Source organism: Pygocentrus nattereri, chromosome 16 (assembly GCF_015220715.1).
Source record: "Pygocentrus nattereri isolate fPygNat1 chromosome 16, fPygNat1.pri, whole genome shotgun sequence".
NCBI lineage: Eukaryota > Metazoa > Chordata > Actinopteri > Characiformes > Serrasalmidae > Pygocentrus > Pygocentrus nattereri.
The window spans coordinates 9,593,256-9,608,037 of record NC_051226.1 but is presented as its reverse complement, the minus strand read 5'-3'; the positions used below and the strand labels follow the sequence as shown (position 1 = coordinate 9,608,037).

The 14,782-nt window shown below is 41.4% G+C and overlaps 1 protein-coding gene across 5 annotated transcripts in view; it reads left to right on the top strand.

Moving 5' to 3' along the window:
- The first annotated feature begins 443 nt into the window (after positions 1-443).
- The window catches only part of akna (AT-hook transcription factor), a 30,305-nt gene continuing 15,966 nt past the window's right edge, over positions 444-14,782 (top strand). For 2 of the 5 annotated variants that reach the window (XM_017714614.2, XM_017714580.2), the window contains exons 1-6: positions 849-1,011; positions 7,011-7,386; positions 8,003-8,186; positions 8,349-9,201; positions 10,580-10,880; positions 11,110-11,184. In XM_017714614.2, the coding sequence (XP_017570103.1) occupies positions 7,204-7,386; positions 8,003-8,186; positions 8,349-9,201; positions 10,580-10,880; positions 11,110-11,184 (1,596 nt within the window). In that variant the 5' untranslated portion in view covers positions 849-1,011; positions 7,011-7,203. Of the gene's footprint in view, positions 784-848; positions 1,012-4,482; positions 4,739-7,010; positions 7,387-8,002; positions 8,187-8,348; positions 9,202-10,579; positions 10,881-11,109; positions 11,185-14,782 lie in introns of those variants that run through there. The other 3 variants (XM_017714607.2, XM_017714589.2, XM_017714598.1) reach the window with 3 other exon arrangements.

Genomic DNA, 14,782 nt, shown 5'->3' with positions numbered 1-14,782 from the left:
CAAATAAATAAATAAACGGTTGGATACAATAAGTGAAAGTTTTGATATATAATTATGTAATATGTATATATATATATATATATATATATATATATATATATATATATATATATAAAACCCTTTACATCGTGTATAAATTTCAAGTTGAATGGACCAAACAAAAGAAATTTCGAATTTCTGAAAAAGCCTGGTTCCGTTGACTTACATTAAAAGTGCAGTAAGTTGTGTCTTCTCCTGTGAAATGTGTGTGTGTACATTCGATTTAAATGTATATGCAAATTAAAACGTACGTTTTAAACGTAAAACGTACACGACTGCATGCTTTTCTACTACGTTAATCATATCTGACGTTGACTCCGCCCCATTCTACCGCTTAGCCAATCAAAACTCTGCTCCGCGTCCTGTTTACCATCGTGGGAAATAAGCGCCGCCCACAAATCAATGGCTCGCTCTTCAACTGAAGTTCGGTTGGAACTGCCTGTTGTTTTTATTTCGCTTCGTCTTTCAAGACGCCAAGTTTAGTCTCTCACACACGGAACGATGAAAGTAGTGGACCGCTGTGCTACTTCATGGATGTTGTCGAGAGAGGGTAAATAAAAACGGCTGACAAGAAAGTGAGAGAGAGAGTGATTTGGCTTTGTGGGAGACGGAGCTGAGCGAGAAGAAAGGCGCCTAATGCTAAGAGTGGACTGAGGCGAGCAGGACCAAACTTGAAAAGAAAACCGAAAGTGGCTCCAACTTTTGAGGGAAACATGGACTGCTGTGTTCAAGAAGACGCAGTGGGTAAAAAGCGCTTGTTTCCTTTGGTCGCTTGGTAGCTAATGGAGGGAGAGGGAGGGAGGGAGGGTGTCATTAGTTTGTATGCCGTTCTCAAGGCAACGGAGAGCGCCGAGAAGGCCTGCTTCAGGTTCGCTGATTTGACTGGAAGCCTTTGCTTTGTCCTTGATATGCGAGAGTATTTTTGGACACCGGATTTGGCAGAATTAGTCCGTACTTGGACCTGAAGTTAAGGTAAGCTCGCCGAAAAAGTCCGAAAAGGTATCAAAATAGTGAACTTGCCTGCAGACATCATCACTAATACCATCTCAGTTGGTCCTCCAACCAGCTTACCCACCAAAGCCTTTGGTGTAGCTGGTTATCACTGCAAGCCTAGCATATTAACGGGCAGATCCACCAATTTATTAAAAATTTGTGCGCAGTTAAATGGTTGAGAAGTGAACAGAATCAGTTAGAGTGGTTTTGAGTGAAATACTCTGTTCTAGAGAAACACAGAATTCTTCATGGTGGTGCTGATAGAAACCAGACATCTGAAGCATGTAATGCATCTGAAATCTCCCTCACAGAAAGCCGTTACATTAGTTATATGATTGTGAATATGCTGCCTAATGTCTGAGACATGATTTACTGAGGTTTGGAGGTAAGGAATTGGCCTAAAACATATGTTTTTAAGAACCATTCATGGTGGAGCTGTACATGCAGAGCATTTGGAAGCAAAATAGCCCCCAAAGAAAACTTATTTTTGAATCCTGATCATTTTCCACCATTTTACCATCATCAGCATTACACATAAAAACTCCGGAGACACATGTAGGTTCACGGGTGGATTTGTATCATAAATAAAATGGCTATGTTTGTGTGGTAGACATGGTGACCTCTGTTTCCTGTCACCACCACTGTAAAGAAATCAGAGTCTGTAAGTTTCTCTGCAACGAATCATTTCACGCCAGACAACTCTGACTGACTTTACATCTCAATGACGGAGTTATGTAGCAATTTTGAAAAAATCTGTGGAATTTCCCTTTAAACAGCTTCAGTCTTTTGCTGTGACTTTGGTGGAGGGAAATCGATCTTGACTAACAGGTATAAGCTACCTGGTTTCAGCAAATGGAGCTGCATTCTGCAGCTAGAATGCAAAAGCTGATAAGTGGCTTATTGAGCAGTTCCTCCATAGAAAGAGAGATAATTGCTTTCACAGAGCTCCACATATCTTCCTATTGCAAGAGAACACTTTCCGAGAGCTTAGCCACACTCTACTTGATTAAGTTGTAGATGTCTGGTCTGCATTAAGGTGCAGTGGAATAACATGGTGAGCATCCCGAAAGTAAGAGGCTATAGTAGTAGTATGTGTGTGCCAACCAGTCTGTCTTCTACACCTAAATGCCAGAGATGGTATCACACAACAATATAGGTTTTAGTCCTTTTTTAGGTTTTAAGGTATTGCTGTGAACTGTGAAATATTATAATCCCAAATTTAATCACTACCATCCACCACTAACGCTTGTGCTTATGAGTTGTTCATGCTAAAGCTTATCCATCTGTTTGATTCTCCTTTAACTAACCTGTTAGCAGTCTTAAGAATGCCAAGTTTTTTGCCATCAAGCTAAATCGCATGCATGAAGTAATGAAGACCAGGTGCTGTCTTAAACAGTGTCATTTCTGGTGCATCAATTTTAAGTAAAGAATTCCCAAAAACAGCAAGCAGAGAAAATCCATGTTCATAACGGTAATCTCTAGGATTTGTTTAAAATGTTGAACATAAAGGATGTAACTGGGTAAGCTCATAAATATTAACAGCTTTTTGTTTGAGACTCTTACTCGTGTGTGCTTGCCTGGATATCTTTCTTTTTTTGACCAAACATGGCAAATGAATCCTAAACTTTGAATCCTAAAAACATGAATGTGGATTTTCTCTTTGCTTTACTTAAAATAATCAAATGCAACAGATTCTAGTGAGTGTTCATAAACTTCATGAAAGAAGTGACGTACCAGATCAAAAACACACTAGTAATTCAATTTACCGTAGTCTCTGAAAAAACTCTTAAGGGCCAATTATACATTACTTTCACTGAAACGTAGTGAGGCGTGAAGAGAGGCAGCAAGAGAGAAAGATGGAGGAGCCTCCGGTGTACTGCTGGAGTCTTAAAGCAGAGACCAGGCATCCATTCACCTGTGAAGCTGGCTGCGTAGATTTAGTTTTTCACAGGGGACTGAGCGCAAACGCTGTACTGAGAATTAAGCAGTTTTCTTCACATAATCCTCCTTTAAAAGCGGTGTCCGTCATCTGGATTTTGCTGTACTTAAAAGTAAGACTCACAGCTTAGTATTGGTATTGGGCCAGTACTAGCAAAAATGCTAGATTGGAAATAAGAGGAAACATAGAACAGATTCAGTGTAATATTACAGAATTTTAGCACGTCATAACGTAAAACCAGCTAACGGCAGCCGAGTATTATACTAGAATTAGCATTAATTTTACATAATGTAATTTGGCACTGAACAATTTTGTATGTAATTGTGATTTTTGTGACTGCAGTTGAAAAAAAAAAAAAAATAAAAAAAAAAAAATATATATATATATATATATATTTGTAAATTTAGGGACTTTTCACAAGCTCTGTGATAATAGGTTAAATTTCCCTAATAAATAACCTGTTAAGACAAACTGTTCATAACGTAGCCTAAAATCAGAATTTCAGCTCATGTGATTTGAAAATTGCGCTCCTTTTAAATTGTGATTTTAATATAAAAACGCTCAGTCTTTCAGCCCTTGTGTAGTTTTGTCCAAGCTTGCACTGATTTAAAGTGATTTTTAATGTTTTTCATGCAAAAAACTGAATAAAAAGGCATATGTTTGCATATTGTCACTGTCCAAAACAAAATCTTTTTTTTCTTTCGTTTTCATTTTTTATGTCATTCGAACGCAGTAGCTGCCTTTTACACTGTTTGAAAATTTCTGATTGAACAAACAACCGAAATGCTGCAGAATGTCTTGGAATAAATCTATTTTACGTTAATTTACATTAAAAGTGAAGAAAGTTTTTGCCCCCTCCTGTAAAGCTGCTATTTTGGAGATACCTGTTTTACTTTGGACAGAGACGATATGTTCTACATATATACAGTTTGTATATTATTTTGTATTTGTCATGTTATTGGCTATAACTTCTTCCTGTATGGTGGTAGAGTGTGTTGGTGAATGGTTGGGTTAGATGTTGATCTTAGGGAAGTGCTTTCAGGTCAAAATATCTCCCATAAAATCAGTAAAACTTAAATAAAGCTTAATTGTAAAGAAAACACTGGATCGCTATCAGCTGATACTTAAGGCTTTGGTGTCAGTTTCAGAAAAGAAAAAGTGGTTTCATTCCATCTCTTCACTGCTTCACCTCCTTTTACACACTGATTCACGTGGGCGGATATCGTTTCCACACGGGTAAAATATGACATCAGCACAAATTGGTGTTTCAGTTGCTCACGTTTGGTGATAATTGTGCCGATGACATGTTATGCATATTGAATCAAATGTGCACGTTTAAATCAAGTATCCTAAATTCAGCGTGTTACTTTCAGTCTAGGTCTGTGTCCTCAGCAGTGACCCTGGAGTCATAAGCAGCTTACGACAGCGTGGCCTTCTTTACAAACCTGCTCAGCATTCTTCGAGTGTGCGCGCTGTTAGAAGCTGCCTCTGGTAGTGCAGTCAGAGTGTGATTCTGTTGCTGCAATTTGTGTTGCATTTAGCTGAGACCGCATCAGTGTTTGACAGGCCTGGCAGCCTGGGGAACTGATGAAAATCTAGACAAGCGTTAATTTGGCGGAACATTGTTGTCATCCACCGACTCTTCACCGTACCAGGGATTAGCTCTGTATGTGTGTGTTTTACCAGGAGCTTGTGTGGTTGACATGCTTTCTTAAGGAATTGGTCTTGGTCCTAACGAGCCATTATAGCATTTTACACCGGCTCTTGGTGAGTATTACCACTTGGCACATTTTATGCAAGATGTCATACCACTGGCTTGTAGCTTGACACAACACCTTGACACATGCCATGTCTGTTGTAGCATTTGTGCTGTAAATGAAAGTGAGAGGAGTTTGTTCATTCATGTTGTTTGTGTTTTTATAGGGAAGGGAGCAGGGGTTGCATTGTGTCTCAGAATAGTGACAGCACTCTTAAATCTTTTTCATTTACAATCTGTGTCTAAAGTATAGGCAGTCAGCATTAGGGCTGAAATACTAATTGTTTTCACATTGAAATTGCAGTTAAAGGGTGCCATTCGCAATTTTATATATCACAACCACAACTAAGTGGTATTTTGCTAAATAGTAGTGTGAGTCACTCAGCATTCAAGCATTCAAAATTGCAATTAGTGATTTTCTCCAAATGTTTCACCCCTAGCTCTGCCTGACAGTGTGCATGAGTGCAATCACAATTGTATGCAAAATTTTGAGCACCCCAGTCCACCCAATTTCCTAAGTCAGAATAGCTGTACATCCTCTACAGGGAACATGCTTCAGCACTTTTTAAATGTACAATTACTGTTTATTTGCTGACAAGAACATACTGGGGGGAGGGGGGGGGGTGCCTGTGCAAAAGTTGGCACATTTAGTTTAACTCTTAGTACCCATGAGGGTGGGAGGTACTGCAGAAATACAATGTCACGATCCTTGAAGACGTTTTGATGATGCACAATATAAGTCATGCTATTTCATTTTTATGAGATTTGAAAGGCTGGAACAGGAACAAAATCCCTGGTACTGCCATATTCAAAAAAAGCTATCAAAACCAATGAATGCAATGATTTTATTTTTATTTGATCCATTTAAACAGGACTAAATAAGCTCTCTTTGTAACCAAGTAATGACAACATGCACGATATGCTCAGAAAAATGTGCATTGTCCTCACTATGCCTAACCTCAAATTGCCCACCCTTAGCATGCAGTTGGTGTAACAATAAAGCAGTTTTGGTTGCTGCATCAGTTCTAACAACTATAATGCTGATCTGGAATCCAGTGTACATCCATTGTATTGTGGCACTGGCACCACACTGGTATTAGTCGTCATCTTAAAGCCAGAAGACAGAAATGTTTGAATGGTCTATCATAACTATGTGCTCTTTAAAATTGTTGTGAAAACAGAGCTTTAAACCCAACTAGCAAGTGAAGGTGCCAGTGTTTATGATCATCTTTTTTTCTGAAATCTATAATATCTTAATGCTGTCAAAAAAAAAACCGCAGTGGACAGCACTGGAAAGCAGAGTTCTCTGCTGCTTGACTTGAATGCTGATTGGCTGAAGGAAGAACGTGGCATTGATTACTGTGCCTGTTGGCGCATGGCAAAGAAAGTTGTTGCTGTGGTCACCATGGTAACCAAGGGGTCTACTACGGCTTGTTGGCGTCCGACGCAGTTCCACTTTATGTTCATTTTACCTTTTTCTGTATCTCTAAGGTGTAGTAATGATGGCTCGTATTGTCAGTTAAGCTTTATTGCTGAATCAGGACCAGCTTGAAACTGCGCCGGTACAACACCATTGCTACACTGATTTATTCAGAGGCCCAGTGTTGGACTTGGGGAGCAGCTGTTTGTAGTACAGCAGTCAGCTTGTCAGTGTGAGCAGTTTTTCATCATGGTTCGTTAGTGCTCACTCCAGTATGAATGGCAGCGTTAATTATTTTTTATAGCGTTTGTGTTTGTAATTTAATTAATTTGGGATTTAGTGGTAGGCTTCTATTTGTTTTCGTCTGGACGTTATATATATCCTTGTTGTCTGCGGGTTTGTTTTCTGCGTTTTCCTTCTTTTTGATATAATTTGTGAATATTTTGGTTCTGTTATCAAATGATTGTAAATAGGGTTGTACGTTGTATAGGACGTATTGAATGCTTGTTGTTGGCCTTTGAAACATTGATATTGCAGAACGCTTCAATATCCAAATGAGCACTTAATTAAATCACTAAACATTTTATTATGCGCTGTGAGAATGATGTGATGGGCGATACCTAATTTTGCGAGTAGAATGGCCACAACTAAAATTGGGGAAAAAAATTGGGTGAGAACTATATATATTAAAAAAAAACAGTAATAATTACAATGTGTAATTTTGTCCAAATTGTACAATTCTGTCCAATGACCTGTTTAAGAATATTTTGGATAGTATATGAGTATATAAAGGCTACTTGGAGTTATTTTACTAATAGGAAATGTCATTAGATAAAATAGAATGATTTTTTTTTTTCCCGCAGATTTGTGTTTTATCACCTTGGCTGCACCTGAGTAGACATTAACCAGCCTGTTCTAATGCCCAGAACCTGCTGCTGGTTTATTAGCCATGGCAGCAACAAAAGACTCTGAAATGACCGTTAGGAAATGCACCAAAACCCTTCTAGTGTGATTGGTCAATGTGGTGTGAGAAGCTGAGGAAAAACAGGAGGGAGAATGGAAAGGAGAAGGAGCGGCACCCGAGCGGGAATCCTCCTCTGGACTCCTACGCCAGGGTACTCCTCCTCACCTCCCAGCCCAGACGGGTCAGGCCTCAGCTGGGACGAAGGCGGAGAAGAAGACTTCGAGAGCCAAATGGATGAGAATGGGATCATTGGCATAAGAGAGAGCTTGGGGGAGGTAAGCAGGCCAGCATGTAGGTTGTTGTACTGGCTTTTGTGTGAAGTGATACTATTTTGTTGTTTGCAGAATTTAAGGTATATAGCAATCTGGGCCACAATAGTTTTGTATGTTTTAAAACATAAACAGCAGTATAACTATATGACTGCTGTGTACCTGTGCAGTGCAAACCAGTTCGCACTCAAGTAAAATATTGGTCCATTTTGAAAAACCCAAATTCATCATCCCATCACTAGGAATAGACATTTTAACCATTTTGCTGTCCCAGTATTCTCCCTTTTAAATTAATAATGTTTAAGAATCTAAAGTAATCTAAAAGAAAATATTTTAGATTGTTAGGATTGAACAGCAACCCTGATTTAACATTTGCTTGTTGCCTGAGAGATGATCTATATCTACAAAAGGTACCTCTGAGTTCAACTAACACTTTATAAAGACAATACGTTATATACTGCAAACATAGTAAATAAAAAAGCAATTTAAAAATAATGTATGACTAATTCGATGTTTTGTCCCAAACCACATTTTCTTTTTTAAGTAGATTAAAGTTAAGATGAATTTGTATATCTGTATTTCCATACATTTGAATAACCATACCTTACCCTTCATCACTCAGATGGACGAAGAAGAGGAGATTGTATTGGAGGAAGAAGAGGATTTGTTATTGGATGCAGGGACCCCAGAGCCTGAAGAAGTCCCACCTCCTGCACTGGAAGAACTCAGCTGCCACTTGAGTGAACTGCTGGACTCTGAGCCTTTCTCCCATCACACAGGAGATGACTGCCCCTCACCCTCGAACAGTACCAGCCTCTTTCAGTTCATTTGCTGTAGTACTTGATTAAACACTGTTTTTTTGTAGCAGTGCATAGTGATTTTCCCTGTCCAAGGGGTAATAGACTTGTACAAACTTCATAACCTTCATGCTGTAAACTGTTAAAATCTTTTTCTTTGCCCTTTATCAGATGATGGCGATGATAGTGTTGCCTTGGAGGACTGGAGTGAAGATGAGGATGGACAGAAACTTGATGAGGAAAGTCTGGAGAGATTGAAGATCCAAGAAGATTCAAGGCCAGTGGGAGTGAAGAGTATGACTATTGATGACACTGAGGAGGTTAAAGTTCACAGAGAACCATTATTTTGTCTCCGAGAGGAAATGGACCCGCAGTTTAACTGCATGGAGAGCCATGATGACAACAGTAATGCAAGAAAAAATAACTTTACAACCTCAAGAAGTTGCAGAACAACCTCAGGGACCCTAGCAGGCTCACAATATTGCTGCGATGAGGAATTTATATTGAATGAGAGGCTCCATGTCTCCTCCTCACCTCTTTCCTCCAGAAACACTCCTCATTCTCCTGTTCTTCCTTTCCTCCCCCAGCTCTCCTTAGAGGAGCAAGCATGTAACTCTGGAAATGGAGCAACTGAAACCTTCCCAGAACTAGCATACACAGAGAGCAAGTCTCATGGCACACGATTAAGCTGTTCTCCTAGAAGTTTCCAGCCTGTCGGATGCGAGGAAGAGAAACTAGAGTATGGGGTCATACCTCAATTTGGAAGATCAATGAGAATAAAAGAGGATGAATTAGAGAGAAAGGTTGTTGGGCCTTACCTTACACACCATCAGCTTCCTATCCCCTCTCCCCAAAAAATAAGCTCTGCACTTCAGGAGTCTCCGCAGTCTTCCAGCCCTGTGCAGCATGCAGCTAAAGCCCAGAGCTCTTCTTCAGACTCATCTCCACTCAGCACACCTTATCACAGGAGGCATCGAGGACACAGACCCTCCAAACCCTCTCACACTGACCTTAAGGATGTTCGGTGAGTTAATTGGTGAAAGGGTCAAATAAACTGGTGGTATGACCCAAAAACGTTTAATGGTCAGAGCATGCTGAGCCAGCATTCTCCAACAAATACCATCAAGCCTAGGTGTTGTACTATGTACCATAGTGCATTGTGATTGTTAGGAGACTCTGGAATGTTCAATCCAATTCACACTGTTCTAGAATGTTCTCCTTCATTTGTACTGTTCTAGTATGTTGTCCCTCTTCCACACTGTTTCATGATGTTCTGATGAGCATCTGATAATGCTGTGAACTGTTTAGTTTAACTAAATAAAACAACACGCAATAAAGTGCATGGATCAATAAATGAATTCAGACAGTTTCTCAAAATTGGCCTGTGTCATTGTTTGCCAGTCGCATAAACAAACAGTGGGAATAAGAGGAGAACATTTTAAAACAGTGTGAACACACAACATTCAAGAACAAGGTCAATTGGGGAAGAACATTCTAGAACAGTGTGCTTGAGGGAGAATATAATAGAATAGCTGCAGTGACCTAATGATCACTATTCATATTTTTGGTGCACTTTTGGGGCACATTAGCTACCTGAGCGAGGCTTAAGTTGGCTTCTCATTCACAGCTGTAGCCATGGGTGTAACAATTTTAAAAAATGTGCAGGGGACTTGGAAAACGTAAAACCCTTGACTAGGTTACGCATTCGTTACCTGCAGTCAACAGTCAGTGTTTTTGCTGTGTGTTAAGCAGCATTAGGATCTTTGTTTTTAACTGTGCAAAGCTGCTGTTTTTTTGGGGGGGTTTTTTGTGGTGTTGCTCCAGCGAGTCGAGATGGTCTGTAAATTCTAGTGGGTTTGTGGCCACCTTAACAGACATGTCTGCTGCATAGCAATAAAAGATTTAGAAGTGCATTCAATAGGTATTGAATTTTTTACAATTCAGAGACATACTGAAAAGCCGATATACTCCCCCAAAAATACAAATAGTGGTCATTAGGCCATAGCCGCTGTTCTAGAATGTTCTCCCTCAGTCACACTGTTCTAGAATGTTCTTCCCCAATTGACTTTGTTCTAGAATGTTCTTCTTTCAAGAAAGCCCCCCTTTTACACTGTTCTAGACTGATGTTCTGCATTCACACTGTACTACAATGTTCTCTTCTTGTTCCCACTGTTGTACAGTGTCTTCCTGTATTCTAATGATTTTGTTTGTTGTGTCACTTTTTATTCAGAAACAGTGTAAAGCCGACTGCCTACATTAGAATGTTGGAGTTTGTTGTTGAGTGCTTGCTCAGTGTGCCACAGCCTTAAAAACGAGGTTTGGACAAATGGCTTTACCTGTTTGGCTTTAATCCACCACCTACAAGTGCAATGTAATTGTTTGTGTTGTGTGTGTATTCTCAGGAAGGGGCAGCTGAGTCATCCATTACCAGATTTTTCCAAAGTAGAACCCAGGGTTCGTTTCCCTAAGAGTGGCTACAAGCCCCCCAGGAGCCGGAGGCCTCCTCGCAAGAAAGATTCAAAGCCAGATGCTCCCTTGGTATACAGATCCCCTGCTGACATTGTGAGGGAAGTTCTGTTGAGCAGTACCGAAGGACTGTCAGACGCTGCAGCCCCTGGTGACCCCCAGGGATCCCTGAACAGTACAGCACCGACAGAGTTCCAGTGCGCCCTGCAGGCCAGTACGCTGGTCCAGCAACTTCAGGTACAAAGAGGAGAGCATGAACTTCAGTTTCATGGACATGTGTCTCCAATGAATTGCTGAGAATCTTTTATTGTAGAATTATGCTGGAACTGTGTCTGGTTAATAGGGTATGGAACTATAATGTCTGTGTGTGGGTCTAAGTGAAAAAGTTTGAGTGACGCAGTAATATTTGGTTCCTTTTTCTTTCTTTTTCTTTATCCTTCTTTCTTTGTTTCTCTTTCTCTCATAGGAGGACTATAATAGACTTCTAACCAAGTACGCAGAGGCTGAGAATACTATTGACCGGCTACGTTTGGAAGCTAAGGTTCGAATGTGCCATTAAGTACATGTTTGTCTACGTGCGCCCCCATACATGCCTTTTAAAAATACAGTCGGTACTTATACATAAGCATGAAAGAAAGGTTGCATATTTTATTCTCAGTCCTCTATTACAGTCTAAACAGTAGTACATGCAGTGATAGCACTGATCTCCTTCTTTTATTTGTCCCTTATAAAGGAGTTATTTATAGAGCTCCCTGTTCTGCATGTGAATCCCCCGCCGGGCTAAACACAAAGCACATACAGGTGACTCCTCGGTAACTCTCATGATTACAGCTCATGTTTAAGGACAACGAAAATATTCAATCAAGAGGAAAAGTTACAGGCCTCTCTTCACTCTCACTGTGGTCACGACAATTTAATGACATGAACATGTGTTCATTTTCAGCACAGTTTCCAATGTGTGGCATTTACAAGAGGCGCACATTTCTGACTGCATGATTCTAACTGTTCTGCTGACTGCATTCCAGTGGTTTGTGGTAAAATTCTCTGAGGCCAAAAATATACCCTGAAATAATGCAATCCGTTCTGCTCAGGGACGGACGTGTCACTCATTTGGTCTGCCACAGAGCTAGACTAGTCATGTGCTACATGGCACTATGCTTAATAGGATGAAAACAAGATGTAATGTCATAGGTCTTTTGTTATTTACCATCTCGCAGGCTGCCATTGAGGACCTTAGTTAGTTGTTTATCATTAGTGGAATTATACTGCTAGCTCTGTTCTTGGTTGCTGCTCTTCCGTCTGGTTGCAGTCATTGTAATGCTAATTAAAAGCCGCTTAGCCCCCCTCACACCCCGGCCATCTGTCCTTCCTTTTATAGGTATAAATGGTGTGGGTGGTAGTATGTCATTTATTCTAATCAGTCTCCACAGAAGCCTGTTCCAAACTTTGCTAAGGAGAATGTTGAGCCTACATTGAACTATATGGAAAAATGGAACAATATCGAAAAACTAGTTTATTGCAGTTATATTGATATATTTTGCTATTGTAATATTCGGTAGTAAGAGACCACCCTACTTAATTTCAAGCCTTTAAATGCAAATTATTTATTTTTCAGCAGAGATCTCTGATTAGATAGAAGACAAGTAGCAGCCAAATAAAAAGAATTGAAAAGAACAGGTGTTTCCAAAACTGGATTTCAAAATGTCATTAAGGATGTAGAGAAATTGGGACTCCTAACAACTGTGCAAGACCTGGTAGATCACCAAAATGGTCCCCTTCAGATAAACAGTGCTTAAGGCTTTCATCTTTGAGAAATGAAAAAAGAGAAGAAAATCAAGTGCTACTCTTGCTTTCTGTCCATCCTTTCATTGTGAGAAGTCAGCTCCTTGGAGCCCATATTTCAACAACATGGAATATGTTTGGGATTTCTAGGACTGTGAGAATCAAAAAATGCAGCCAACTTCTAAGACCGAACTTTGATGCTATCTTGGCAGATTTCTGAAAAACTGGAAAGCACGTTTCCCCAAAACATGGAAGCTGTAATAAAGGTGAAGGGTGGCCACACTAAATACTAAAAACGGTCATTATGATTAAGTGACCCTCATTACAGGGCCCACAACAGGGAAATTTCACCTCCACGTTTAACCCATGCGTGCAGTGAAACACCACATAAACACTAATGAATGCACACACACTAGGAGGCAGTGAGCACACTAGCCTGGGGAGCAGTTGGGGGTTAGGTGCTTTGCTCAAGGGCACTTCAGTCATGTACTGCTGGCTCAGGGGATCGAACTGGCGACCTTCCCGTCACAGGGCTGGTTCCCTAACCTTCAGCCCATGACTGCCACACTACATATTTATTATATTTAATTTATTAATTTAATGTATTTAATTTAATTAATTGAATATACTTAGCTATTTTAGTTTGGTTGTATAACTTTCTGTTAAATTGTATGTCTTCTGCTTTTTTCCTGATGCTGAAAAATGAATAACTTAATGGGAGTTTGACTAGAAAGTAAATAATTGAAGGTGATCTGTTTTTTTTTTTTTTTTTTTTTTTTTTTATATAGTTTTGTACCTTCAGATATATTCTAACACATTAGTGAACCCTTGATGTTACACATTTATGGGATGGCCTGGATGATTTCTGACCATAATTGTCCATCCATCCATCCATCCATCCATCCATCCATCCATCCATCCATCCATCCATCCATCCATCCATCCATCCATCATCTTCCGCTTCTCCGGGGTTCAGGTCGCGGGAGCAGCATCCTTAGCAATGAGGCCCAGACCTCCCTTTCCCCAGCCACTTCCACTAGCTCCCTGGGAGGGATTCCGAGGCGCTCCCAGGCCAGCTGGGCGATATAGTCACGCCAGCGTGTCCTGGGTCTTCCCCGGGGTCTCCTCCCCGGTGGACTTGCCTGTGACACCCTCCCAAGGGAGGCGTCCAGGAGGCATCCTAACAAGATGCCCAAACCACCTCAACTGGCCCCTCTCGACATGGAGAAGCAGCGGCTCTACTTTGAGTCCCTCCCGGATGACCGAACTTCTCACCCTATCTCTAAGGGAGAGTCCAGCCACCCTGCGGAGGAAACTCATTTCGGCCGCTTGTATTCGCGATCTCGTTCTTTCGGTCATTACCCAAAGCTCATGACCATAGGTGAGGGTAGGAACGTAGATCGACCAGTAAATCGAGAGCCTTACCTTATGGCTCAGCTCTTTCTTTACCACAACAGACCGGTAAAGAGCCCGCATCACTGCTGACCCAGCACCAATCCGCCTGTCAATCTCCCACTCCCTTGTACCATCACTTGTGAACAAGACCCCGAGATACTTGAACTCCTCCACTTGAGGCAAGAGCTCATCCCCGACCCAGAGAGGGCTCTCCACCCTTTCCCGCCTGAGAACCATGGCCTCGGATTTGGAGGTACTGATCCTCATCCTGGCCGCTTCACACTCGGCTGCAAAAAATTATGAATAGAATCGGTGACAAAGGGCAGCCCTGACGGAGTCCAACTCTCACTGGGAACAATCTGACTTACTGCCGGCCATGCGAACCAAACTCCTGCTTTGTTTGTACAGGGCCTGAATGGCTCGTAGCAAAGAGCCATGTACCCTGTACTCCCGAAGCACCTCCCACAGAATACCCCGGGGAACACAGTCGAATGCCTTCTCCAAATCCACAAAGCACATGTGGACTGGTTGGGCAAACTCCCATGAACCCTCCAGAATCCTGGAGAGGGTAAAGAGTTGGTCCAGTGTTCCACGACCAGGGCGGAACCCGCACTGCTCCTCCTGAGTCCGAGGTTCGACTATAAGCCGGACTCTCTTCTCCAGTACCCCTGCATAGACCTTACCAGGGAGGCTGAGGAGTGTGATTCCCCTGTAGTTGGAACACACCCTCCGGTCCCCCTTTTTAAAAAGAGGCACCACCACCCCAGTCTGCCAATCCAGTGGCACCACCCCCGATGTCCACGCAATGTTGAAAAGGCGTGTCAGCCAAGACAGCCCCACAACATCCAGAGCCTTGAGGAACTCGGGACGGATCTCATCCACCCCTGGAGCCCTGCCGCCAAGAAGCTTTTTAACTACCATAGCGACTTCGGCCTCAGTAATGGACAAGCCTATTCCCGTGT